Below are 11,749 nucleotides of genomic sequence, written 5' to 3'. Positions count from 1 at the left end.
ATGCACAAAGATTCATGCAAGAATGGGCCTTCCTTTCCCTGGCTGCCGGCACTGCCTTCACTCTGGCCAGAGCCGCCTTTCCGCCTTCCCACGCTGCCCAGAGGCCCGGAGCGGCTGGGGCTGTGCAGAATACTTGCGTCGTCACCATGGCTATGATGCAAGGTCCTGCCCCGCCCCCGCCGCTAGGTGCCTGTGTATGCAAATTAACCTGCCATCTTGGTTGGGTTAATTTGCATACTCACTCGTGATTGGCTGGTGGGTGTCGTGAAGGTATGGTCAATTTGCATTTTACTCTTTTATTAGTGTAGATAGGATTTAGGCCCTAGACGGTTGGGCTCAGTCGGTAAGAGCATTGGCCTGTGGACCAAAGGATCCCTGGTTCGATTCTGATCAAGGGCATGTACCTTGGTTGCAGGCTCCTCCCTGGCCCAGGCCCTGGTTGGGGATCGTGCAGGAGGCAACCAATTGATGTGTTTCTATACACATCGATATTTCTCTCTGTCTTTCCCTCTCTCCTACTCTCCCTAAAAATCAATGAAAAAATATCCTTGGGTGAGGATTAACAACAACAACAACAACAAAATAATAAAATCAACTTTAAAAAAAAGTATAGGATTTAGAATAAATCCGGAGTTCAAGTTATGTGCGTTACTTCGTATCTGGGTAAATCTGGGCAGCACTGACCTTCTCTCCTAATTAAATGGAGATTACGCTGGGCAAGAGCCGTGGTGGCCAATCAGGCAGCATATCCCCTGGCAGTGCAAGCGATTTGGCTGCAGGTCGGAAGGATGACCAACTAGTTACAGCAACTGGAGCCTCGAGGTCAGGGGCTAGAGCGGGAATCCCGGTGGGGGAGGGGGGAGGGGCGAGGTTGGCAGACCGGGGAGCAGCGCAGCCAGCAGGTGCAGGTGTGTGCAGTTTTGAGAAGACATTGAAGGAAGTCACAGTGTGGTCTCGGGCGGCTGCTTTTAGATGACAAATGATTGGTGGCGGGGCAGCTCTTGAGTTTATGACGTGGAGGCTGAGTTAAAAGCACCTGTGCCGAGGAGGAACCTGAGAACCCGCGGGCGTGGCGGTAGGACGATCCCAGAAGAGATCTGTGCCTATGGCCACCCTCTCGGGGAAAGCCGCCACCACAGCGCGATCCCTTCTCCGGAATCCGGTCGCACCCGCGCACCTGCAGGCCCGGATGGACAGTGCTCCCCGCTCTAACATAAAGGCTTCTCCTCACGGATGTTACTCTCCTCCCCCACGACGCTCAGTGAATGAGAAATGGGGGGGAGGTGGGGGGCAGAGGCCGCACCCCCCAGCTCTGGGGGGACGCCCTGCAGCGCTTTGCGAAGTAACACCTCGGTTCGTCCACTTGTGGCACGTGGGCAGGGGCTCAGGCCTGGGGCCCTTGCACGGGGGCAGTGACATTGGGACAGCTGTGGGAGGCCGGCTGGGGTCCCCCAACCTCTCAGTCCCAGCGCTGCGTGCAGAGCGATCCAACCCCGCCGCCGCGGGAGCTGGAGCACTCGACTGGGGTGGACGGCTGCGTCTGTAACAAGCAGAGCGGCGCTAAGAGGAAGACACTGCTTCGCTGAGCGCAGGTCTCTGGGTTTTTCCGCCCCCCGTTCTAAAGCCGCCCGCAGGCTTCCCTGTAACAGAGAAGTGAAATCTGGTCTCATGCTGCGGCCTCACGAGTTTCACATCCCTCCGCCGCCGAGACCTGGGCGCGGGGGGCGCTTGCTCAGCCTCCGCGCGCGGGCCCGCAGGCGCGGGTTTGGGTGCGGGGTGGGTGGGTGCGGGCACTGGACCGCACGGAGCAGTCCTCGGCGGGCCCGGCTCTGTCAGCGGGAGCCCCAGGCCTAGTTCCTGCGAGGTTGGGCTCCTCCTACCCCGGGGGAGGGAGGGTGCGAGGAGGAGTGTGTGTGTGTGTGTGTGTGTGTGTGTGTGTGTGTGTGTGTGTGTGCAGAACGCACCCAGTTTGGAGCCGTTGGCAGAGAAAGTGGGAGGGACTTTAATTAGTTCTAAGAGCAGAAGGAATTGAGGAGAGGAAAGACGAGGCCTGGCTGGATCCGGGGCGCTTCCCTTTCTCCTTTCTTCAGCTCAGGCCACCACCAGCTTGCGGGTGGTCTCAGTCCCAGGGGTAGTGAGTGTGTGTGTGTGTGTGTGTGTGTATGTGTGTATGTGTGTGTGCGTGTGTGTGTGTGTGTGTGTGTGCGTGCGCGCCTCTAGACTTGGGTGTGTACCTTGGGACCTGTTTCCAAAACTGAAAAATGAGGACAATTAAGAGGTCTTTGAGAAAGGCCCGCCTAGGAATGTCTCCGTCACCACACAGAAGCTCCACACGTTTGGGGTCTCCACCCATTTCCTGCCACTCCCACACACTGGGTGCTCATTGGGGGGGCAGTCTCTAGATCAGGCTCATCGCCGGGCGGCCAGGAAACACCTCCAGTTAAGCTCCGTTATACGAAACAAGTCTTTTCTTTCTGATATTCCTTCACCTTAGTACTCCTTTTGGTGCATGCTTTTCCTCCTCCCTTTTTTCTTCATAAAGATCAGAAATTTCTTGGGGTGGAGGACAGACAAGTGTGGCACAGCCCCCCCTCTTTTGTTTAACTCACTATTAAACCAAATCCAAGAGCTTTCAGAGACCCCGGTGAGAAGAGGCAGCCCTGAGACTGTTGGGGAGCTGAGAGAGACCAAGTTAAGGCTGTAACTTTGTGATGGAAAAAGCCACCAATGCTATAGCTCACAATGGGACAGGAGAATGAATTGCCATTTAAAGTCTGTCTTTTCACCCTCGCTGGTTTGGCTCAGGTGCTAGAGCCTCAGCCTGCGGACTGAAGGGTCCCAGGTTTGGTTCTGGTCAGGGGCACATGCCCAGGTTGTGGGCTTGATCCCACATCCCTCACTCCTGCTCCAGTGAGGGATGTGCAGGAGGCAGCCGATCAATGATTCTCACTCATCACTGATGTTTCTATCTCTCCCTCTCCCTTCCTCTCTGAAATAAATATAAATATATTTTTGTCTTTTCCAGGTTAATGGAAAGATATTTTATGTTCATGGATGGGAAGAATCAACATAGCTAAAATGGTTATATTACCCAAAGCAATATACAGATTTAATGCAATCCCCATCAAAATACCAATGTCCTTCTGTAAAGAAACAGAATGAGAAATCACCAGATTTGTATGGAACCACAAAAGATTCTGAATAGCTAAAGCAAACGTGAGAAAAAAGAACAAAGCTGGAGGTGTCACACTATCTGACTTCAGATTTTACTACAGAGCTACAATAATCAAAACAGTAAGGTACTGGCAGAAAAACATACACACAGACCAATGGAACAGAATCAAGAGCCCATATATAAAACCACATGTATATGGGCAAGTAATTTTTTTTTATATTTTATTGATTTTCTACAGAGAGGAAGGGAGAGGGATAGAGAGCTAGAAACGTTGATGAGAGAGAAACATCGACCAGCTGCCTCCTGCACACCCCCCACCGGGGATGTGCCCGCAACCAATGTACATGCCCTTGACCGGAATCATACCCGGGACCCTTCAGTCCGCAGACCGACGCTCTATCCACTGAGCCAAACCGGTTTCAGCTGGGCAAGTAATTTTTGACAAAGGAGCAAAAAACACACAATGGAGAAAGCCTCTCCAATAGAAGGACGGTGCTGTGAAAATTGGAAAGCCACATGCAATAGAATGAATTACAGTTTGTCCTCATGTACAAAATCTAATTCAAAATGGATCAAAGACATAAATATAAGACCTGAAACAGGAAATTATATAGAAAAAAACATAGGTACTAAACGTATGGACCTTGGTCATAGAGAACATTTTATGAATTTGACCCAGAGGCAAAGGAAGTAAAGGCAAAAATAGATGAATGGGACTGTATCAAACTAAAAGCTTTTGAACAGCAAAAGAAACTGACAACAAAACAAAAAGGCACCAACCGAATGGCAGATGATATTTGCAAACAACAGCTCCGACAAGGGGGTAATATCCAAAATATATAAGTAAGTCATACAACTCAACACCAAACAAACAATCCAATTAAAAAGTGGCCAGAGGACCTGAACAGACACTTCTCCCAAAGCATACACATGGCCAATAGATACATGAAGAGATACTCAACTTCACTAGTATAGGGAAATGCAAATAAAAAGTACAATGAGACACCACCTCACACCCTACAATGGCTATCGTCCACAAGACTAGTCATGACAAGTGTTGGAGAGGCTGTGGAGAAAAAGGAGCCCTCATTCACTGCTGCTGGGAATGTAGACTGGTACAGCCACTGTGGAAAACAGTCTTGCAATCCCTCAAAAAATGAAGAATAGAGTTACCATATGACCAGCAATCCCTCTTCTGGGTATCTACTTGAAAAACTTGAAAACTTTTATTTCCAAGGACATATGCACCCCTATGTTCATTACAGCGTTATTCACGGTGGCCAAGATATGGAGACAACAAAGTGTCCTTCGATAGAGCATTGGATAAAGCAAAGGGGTACATGTACACTATGGAACACTACTCAGCCATAAGAAAAGATGAAATAGTGTCATTTGCAATAACATAGATGGACATGAGAATATTATGGAAAGTGAAAGAAGTCAGTCAGTAAAAGCTAAGAACCATATGATTTCACTCATATGTGGGATAGAAAACAGACAGCAAACAGTGTAGTGGTTACCAGAGGGAAGGGGGTGAGGGGCAGTAAAAGTAACGGGGCCAAATACAGTGATGGAGAATGATTTGATTTTGGGTGGTGGGCACACAGTGCAATGTCTGTATAGATCTTGTATCACAGACATGCACACTTGAAACCTATATGGTCCTATTAGCCAATGTCACCCAATAAATTTAATTAAAAACAAATTCTGTTTTTTTCCAGGGGAAGAAAAGTAGGGAGGATTTATCTTATTTTTCTCATGGCCTCATAATGCAGGGATCTGCCCCGGCTCAGGTGGGACCAGTGGGGGAAGCACACAGGGGAGTTTTGAGTTTGGGGCAGACAGGCGAGCTCTGGGCACTGGCCCGTCACCAGCATTTATCAAGGGGTTTAAGCAGAGTTGGACTGCTGGCTGCCCTGAGGTGGCTCAGAGCGTAGGAGGTAGGGTTTCCTGCTCCGGGAAGCAGAAAGGAGGACATGAAACTCCACTGGCCAGACAAAGGAAGACGGGAGGCCCAGGGGGGTTTCAGGCCATGTCCCTGACCCTGGGGGAGCCTCCTTCCTTTATTCTGCGCTCTCCTGTGCCTCCTTCCTTCTCCACATTCCTGCCTCTGTCACCTGCCCCAGAAGGTCCCTTCCTTGTCCTCAGCCTGCTGGGTGACAGGGCAGACCACGGGTTATGGAATATTTTCCCAACTTACCTCCCTTTAAGGAACAAAATATGTTATCTAGTTAGTTTTTGGGGAGGACATTGAGAGGAAACAGCTTAACCAGCGTGCAGAACTGGTGCAGGTCAGTGGATTTCCCTCCACTGACCCAGGAGAATCCACATACAGACTGGTTATTCCATTCCACAGTAAGAGCTAAGAGACCAGGAGTTTAGAGCCTAGGGAAAGATGAGATTTACCTAGCAACTGATGACGCTACCCTGAGGCACTCACCGATTTGTCTCTATGTTTGTCCCTAGCCAATCTGACAACCCTCAGTTTGGGACACAACTTGGGTGAGCTGGTAGGAACAAGTTAGTATCTATCACTTATTTATTGGGGATCAAGGGGCCCGGGCAATACCATATTCTGCTCAGGGTCTGGAGATCAACACCCAGGCTGGGGTTTCTGGGGCAAACGAGGACTCAAGGCCCCTGGAAGAGCTGGTCCAGGGGACCGAATGCCCCGAGTCTCCCCAGACAGATCATGAGCACACTCCTGCGGCTGCTGCTGGGCCTCAGCCTGGGCTGCACGGGAGCAGGTAAGGACATTCCTTCCTGGGACCCGCCTTCCTCTGCTCCTGTTCCGGGGTAGGGGGCTCAGTCTTGTTATTGGGTTTGGATGCACTGACTGGTTTGTCTCCCTGCTACATGCTCCGATGGCACTTGCACTGTACCTTTGTAGGGGTTTTACTAGTAACGGAGCTGTGGCATCATCTGTGTGGTAAGGACCTCGGGCTGGGATGGAGGCAAAGGCTACATCCCCCGCTCCTCCCTCAGTGCCCGGCGCCGCCAGAGCTTCCTGAGTATGTACGGAGTGACTAGTGACTATTGTAACATCCAGCACAGAGCGAGGCTGACTCTTTCTCGGGACCCTTTCTCTCACTCAGTAATGTGCCTTCTTGAAGGTCTTTGCCTGGGCAAATGGTCATTTTTAAACATGCAGATAATTTTGGGCCACTCCTGCCCCCATACTTGGTCTCACATAAGGAGGAAACATGTTCTAAAAACACCCCTGCTGGACCCATCTAATTCCTTAACCGGGGCTCCTGGGGACTCCAGGTCATGGCTTGGTCAGTAGATGCTGCCCAAGGTGGGACACGTGTGTCTGGTCTCCGGGTGTCGCTGACCCTGGCTTCTGCCCCGCCCTCTCCTCTGGCTCCTGCAGGCGGCTTTGTGGCCCACGTGGAAAGCACCTGTCTGCTGGATGATGATGGGATTCCACAGGATTTCACTTACTGTGTCTCCTTCAACAAAGACTTGCTGACCTGCTGGGATCCAAAGAATGGAGCAATGGTCCCTCGTGAATTTGGGGTGCTGAATCCCTTGGCCACTGACCTCTCAGATGACCTCAACAAACAGGAAACCCTGCGCCAGCGCTTGTCTGTGGGGCTCCAGGACTGTGCCACACACACACAGCCCTTTTGGGGATCCCTGACCCAAAGGACACGTAAGGAGAGAGGGGTGCGGAGGGCCTTTTAGGGAGCACAGCTGAGAGAGGGGAGGCCAGGGAGGAGCCCTGCAGGCAAGGGGTTTGAGATTTGGGCAGAAAGTGTGTGGACCTGGATGTAAAAAGAGGGAGAGTTGGCCCTAAAGCGGACACAGGTGGTCGGCGGGGGTGGAGGAGGCACAGAGGAGGGAGGGGGTGCCTGAGCCCGAGTGCAGCTGTGGAGGAGACAGGCCGCTGTCTTCCTCCTAGGCAGGCATCTCCGGGGCAGGTCCCAGCTCCCCCGGGCGGGCGTGTCAGCATAGCCAGGATGGCTTCCCCACGCGCACGCCTTTCTGTCCCAGGATCTGAGCTTCCAGGTCTGGGGTGACCCTGGGCCTGGGAGCTGAGGGAAGCCTCCGACCGGGTATGCTCTCTGCACTGAGAATGACTCAGAGCGGTCTAAGGAGACTTGCTCTCCACAGGGCAGAGTACTGTGTCCTGAGGTGTGGTCTCTGACCCACCTTTCTGGGAATTGCCTGGGGAAGGTGCTCCTGAAAAGGGCAAGCCCTAGCGAGCCCCTCGGACACATGGAATGACAGCCCCTGGGGATTCACCGAGGGGATCTGCATTTACCAGAGCTTCTGGGATTTTGTTTGAAAAGCACCAAGATAGAGGCAAGCAGGAGGGTGACCTAGGAGAGTAAACTAGTAAAAACGTGCACACTAACAACCGCATTAATTTGAACTACATTTATCCAAATTTAAGAGAGTCCTGAGTTGGGCTTGTTTCCTTAAATTATCTGAGGAAAAGGGGCTTTATTTAGCAAATTAATTTGTTGAATGAGGTTTAGGACAAAGTCTTTTGCTACCTTTACCCTAATTGATAACTTGGGACCACCGTCAGCTTATGTTTCTGAGGTAAATACAGGCCGCCTGGATCAGCTTGCAGTTCAGACCTGGCTCATGCTTATTGTGATCAAACATAATTTTGGAGAAGAAAAAACGGGAGGGGCAGTGAAGGAATGGGAGAAAATAAAGAGCAAAGCAGGAGTAAATCCTAATTCCTTATTTCAAAGGGATGTGTGGTGGCCCGGGAGGGCGTAGGGAGGGTGGTTTGGCAAACTCCATGAAGAATTAAAGGAGGAAAAAACACACAAACAAAACCAAAAACAAACATAAAAAAAAAGAATTAAAGAAGGAAGAAGCCAGGTCGGAGAAAAGGCTCTCCCTCCTTCCTGACCGCTGTTTCCTCCATGCAGGGCCACCATCCGTGCAAGTAGCCAAAGCCACTCCTTTCAACACGAGGGAGCCCGTGATGCTGGCCTGCTACGTGTGGGGCTTCTACCCCGCCGATGTGACTGTCACGTGGATGAAGAACGGACAGCTTGTCCCCCCTCATGGCAGTGCCCATAAGATTGTCCAGCCCAATGGAGACTGGACCTACCAGACCCTCTCCCATTTAGCTACAACACCCTCTTTCGGGGACACCTATACCTGTGTGGTGGAACACTTTGGGGCTCCTGAGCCCATCCGTCAGGACTGGAGTAAGTGCATGGTAGGGGATGGGGGCGGGGGGAGTAGGGTTAAAGCAGAGAGCTATTGCATGTGCTGGTTGGAAGTGAACACCAATATTTCAGCAGAAGGGGTGAGATGTGGAGAAGTCCACGGTGTATGGGAGAGAGGGAGATGCCGAGAATGAGAAATGGGTCTGGAGGGGCTATGGAGGGCTTATGACTGGAGATGGGGCAATGGGATCCAGGAACGGAGAGTCAGTTATTGCTGCCGTTGTTATGGTGGTGTGGTTGATGTCATGTGCTTGTCTGAGGTGGGAGGGAGCGGGGCTGTTCTGAAAAGAGGATGTAGATTTCAGAGCCAAAAATTGTGATGTAATATTCTAGGGTCCTCAGATGTCCACTGTTCTGTTGTCGGGTCAGAAATGGGAATTGGAGAAGTAGAGAAGGTTGCAGAAGAAGGGGACTCTCTCCTGGCCGGGGCAGTGCTGGGTTTGGGCTGCTCTATCAGGGAGGAAAAGCTGTGGCTGGTGGATGCTTGGGTGTGCATGCTTGGGGGCTAAAGAACAAGAAACCAGTCATGATTGCTCAAACCCCGGGACTGGAGGTAGTGAAAGGAACTGAGAGAAGTTGCACACAGATGTGGGGATCCTTGGGAAAGAGAAGAGGAAGAAATGAGGAAGAGGAAGTGTGTAGAAAGGGCCAGGGAACAGGATGCCACACCCGCTGCTGAGAGCAGACGTCTCCCCATGGGAAGTGTGCCTTGTTGGGCATCTGAGAAGGGCATGAGGGGCAGAGAGTGGAACCCACAGGCTCGCCTGAGCTCTCCTGGTAGTCTCCTTCACAGCCCGCCCAAGAAGTTCCCTCTGGTGGTGGAATGTTCATTAAACATGGGGAAGGAATCCAGGTGGGACAGGACCTAGAGTAGCATCAGCTCTAGGCTGTGAATGGGCTGGAGACAGGTTCTGGAAGAACACACGGGAAATCCGGATATGGACAGGAGACACGTAACTCGTGGAATAGAACCACTGGAAGTTAGGAAAGGTGGAAAGACATTTTAATTGGAAAAACTCAGAGCGAGTAAGGGAGCAGACATTGTCACCATGCGTCATTGGAAAGGGGCATGAGGAACCCTTTCTTCTTCGGTGAGGGTGCCTCTGGGGAGAAGGAAGGGAGGCCCCACCATATCTGAGAGGAACTAGAAGCCAGGGCGCTAACTCTAGGGGTCCCCTAGGATTATTCTAGGAATATTCACAGGCTGGGAGTTTTGAGGAGGGAGGTGGTGTGAGCTAGACCTTAGGGGTTGGGAAAAAGCCCTTTGAATCTGCTAGGTGGAGGTAGAAATAAATGAAGTTGCTCTGGGGATGAGCAGCAGAGATTGGTTCTAGTGGGTTTCTGTTTTTGCAGCACCTGGCCTGTCCCCGGAGCAGACGGTGAAGGTTTCTGTGTCTGCAGTGGTTCTGGGCCTGGGCCTCATCATCTTCTCCCTGGGTTTGCTCAGCTGGCGGAGAGCTGGCCCCTCTGGTGAGTGGCCTTCCTGAACTCCCAGTCTCTGCTCACTCCTGTCTGTGACTGGTTCTCCCATTGCTACTTCATTTGCTGTGAATAATGCCAGATACTTTTGTCCACAAAGACTTCCCTCTAATCAACTATTTTTCTCTCCTAGGCTATACTGTCCTTGCTGGGTCCACTTATCCAGGAGGTAACATCTGTGTTTGTCTGTTTGCCTACGGGCCCTTTGGGAGGGGTGAAGTTTGAGGGGACAGCATTGGGTTCAACTAGTGTTGCTTTTTGGAGCTTCCACCGGGATCAGGCCAAGAGCATGAGTTAGCCACCACTCGGGATTAGGAGCGGCTTCCTGTGTGTGCCTACCTTCCTCTTCTACCCAGTGGAGTGTCTCCAGCAGCGGTTCTCAACCTGTGGGTCGCGACCCCTTTGGGGGTCGAATGACCCTTTCACAGGGGTCGCCTAAGGCATCCTGCATATCAGATATTTACATTATGATTCATAACAATAGCAAAATTACAGTTATGAAGTAGCAATGAAATAATTTTATGGTTGGGGGTCACCACAACATGAGGAACTGTATGAAAGGGCCGCGGCATCAGGAAGGTTGAGAACCACTGGTCTACAGCGGGGAGGCTGCGGGTGGCTCTGGGGTTTTCAGTGTCCCTGTGTTAAGGGCTCTGGCACGATGGTCACAGAGACAAAGGTTGGGGTCAGGTTGGGTTGAAGCCTGTTGTCTCCTTTCTGTTTCTCCGCAGGCCGGCACATTTCCTAGAGGCAGGATTCTGCAGCTTCCACGCCACGAGAGAGACCCACACTCTCAGTGATGTCTGCGCCCCTCCAGCATCCTCAAACCTCTGATTTCCTGGAACCCCACGGATTCTCCATCCAATTCTTTGAGTTTCCCAGTCTCCTCCCTATGTAACCCTTAGCGACCTGGAGGAGCTCATTTCTGGGAATACTCTGTAACCAAGTTATTGTCCACGGCTGTATTTCTGGGGTGAATATAATCTGGGGAAGGAGGCCGAGGTTCCTCCTCGGGCCCGCTGTGACATCGCTGAGGAATAAACTCTGCTGGAGCATTGCTTTTCCCTGTCTTTTCCTGAGGCGCTGGGCGGGGGCTGTGGGCAGAGCTGGGGGCTGGGGTTGATGCTCTCCTACTTGAGTGGAGGAGTTCTTCCATTTCTCCAACGAGAAAGACAGAATTTGGGGCAGTTTTTAAGTTTGTAATTTGTAAGAAGAAATTGAACGGCGGAGGGATGGACTCAGGAGGAGAGGAAGGGGTTCACAGTTCATCCTGCTCGCTTCCTCAGGGACCCTGTGAGGATGAGATGAGCTTAAACTTGTAAACGGCTACGAACAATGCGTGGCACAAAGCGAGCCCACAGCAGTGACGTCAGCTATGATCAGTTCCTCGCCGTTCTGGGCCAGGCTCTGTACCAGGTGCTTCACATGCAAAATCATTCCATCCTCATCACAACCCGACAGACCCTCAGTCAGGACCCAGGGGCGGAGCTTAACCTCAGACTGAGTTCTGGGAGTCACTTCTTCCGTGCCCTGTGCCCTACGTGGGGCAGGGAACAGAGCTGAGTGCCCATCACGACCTTGCCCTAGGCTGAGAGCTTTATGTTTGTATCTCACCATAACCCATAACCCCATAAGGAACAGATTGTCTCCCTCCACATCACACACGAAGAAAGGGAGGTTCAGAGAGGTTCAATAACCTGACTAAGGTCACAGACAGATTTTTAAAAATTTAAATTGATTTGAGAGGGGGAGAGAGAGAGAGGCATCGATCTGTTGTTCCACCGATCCCTGCGCTCATTGGCTGCTTCCTGTGTGTGCCCTGACGAGGGATGGAACCCACAACCCTGGCACGTCCAGACAGAGCTCTGACCAACTGAGCTACCGCCAGGACAAAGAA

General features: G+C 51.6%; 1 protein-coding gene across 1 annotated transcript; it reads left to right on the top strand.

The window, feature by feature from the left end:
* The first annotated feature begins 5,699 nt into the window (after window positions 1–5,699).
* On the top strand, window positions 5,700–10,910 carry LOC103303050 (HLA class II histocompatibility antigen, DM beta chain). Its single transcript, XM_008160099.3, has 6 exons — window positions 5,700–5,922; window positions 6,549–6,830; window positions 8,068–8,352; window positions 9,727–9,843; window positions 9,986–10,021; window positions 10,584–10,910. The coding sequence occupies exons 1-6, from the start codon at window positions 5,868–5,870 to the stop codon at window positions 10,598–10,600; spliced, it is 792 nt and encodes a 263-aa protein (XP_008158321.3). The 5' UTR covers window positions 5,700–5,867; the 3' UTR covers window positions 10,601–10,910.
* The last annotated feature ends 839 nt before the right edge of the window (window positions 10,911–11,749 follow it).

This window comes from Eptesicus fuscus, chromosome 10, assembly GCF_027574615.1.
Source record: "Eptesicus fuscus isolate TK198812 chromosome 10, DD_ASM_mEF_20220401, whole genome shotgun sequence".
In the NCBI taxonomy this organism is placed as follows: domain Eukaryota; kingdom Metazoa; phylum Chordata; class Mammalia; order Chiroptera; family Vespertilionidae; genus Eptesicus; species Eptesicus fuscus.
Note: the sequence above shows the minus strand (reverse complement) of the source record. Positions and strands in the feature narration are given on the sequence as shown.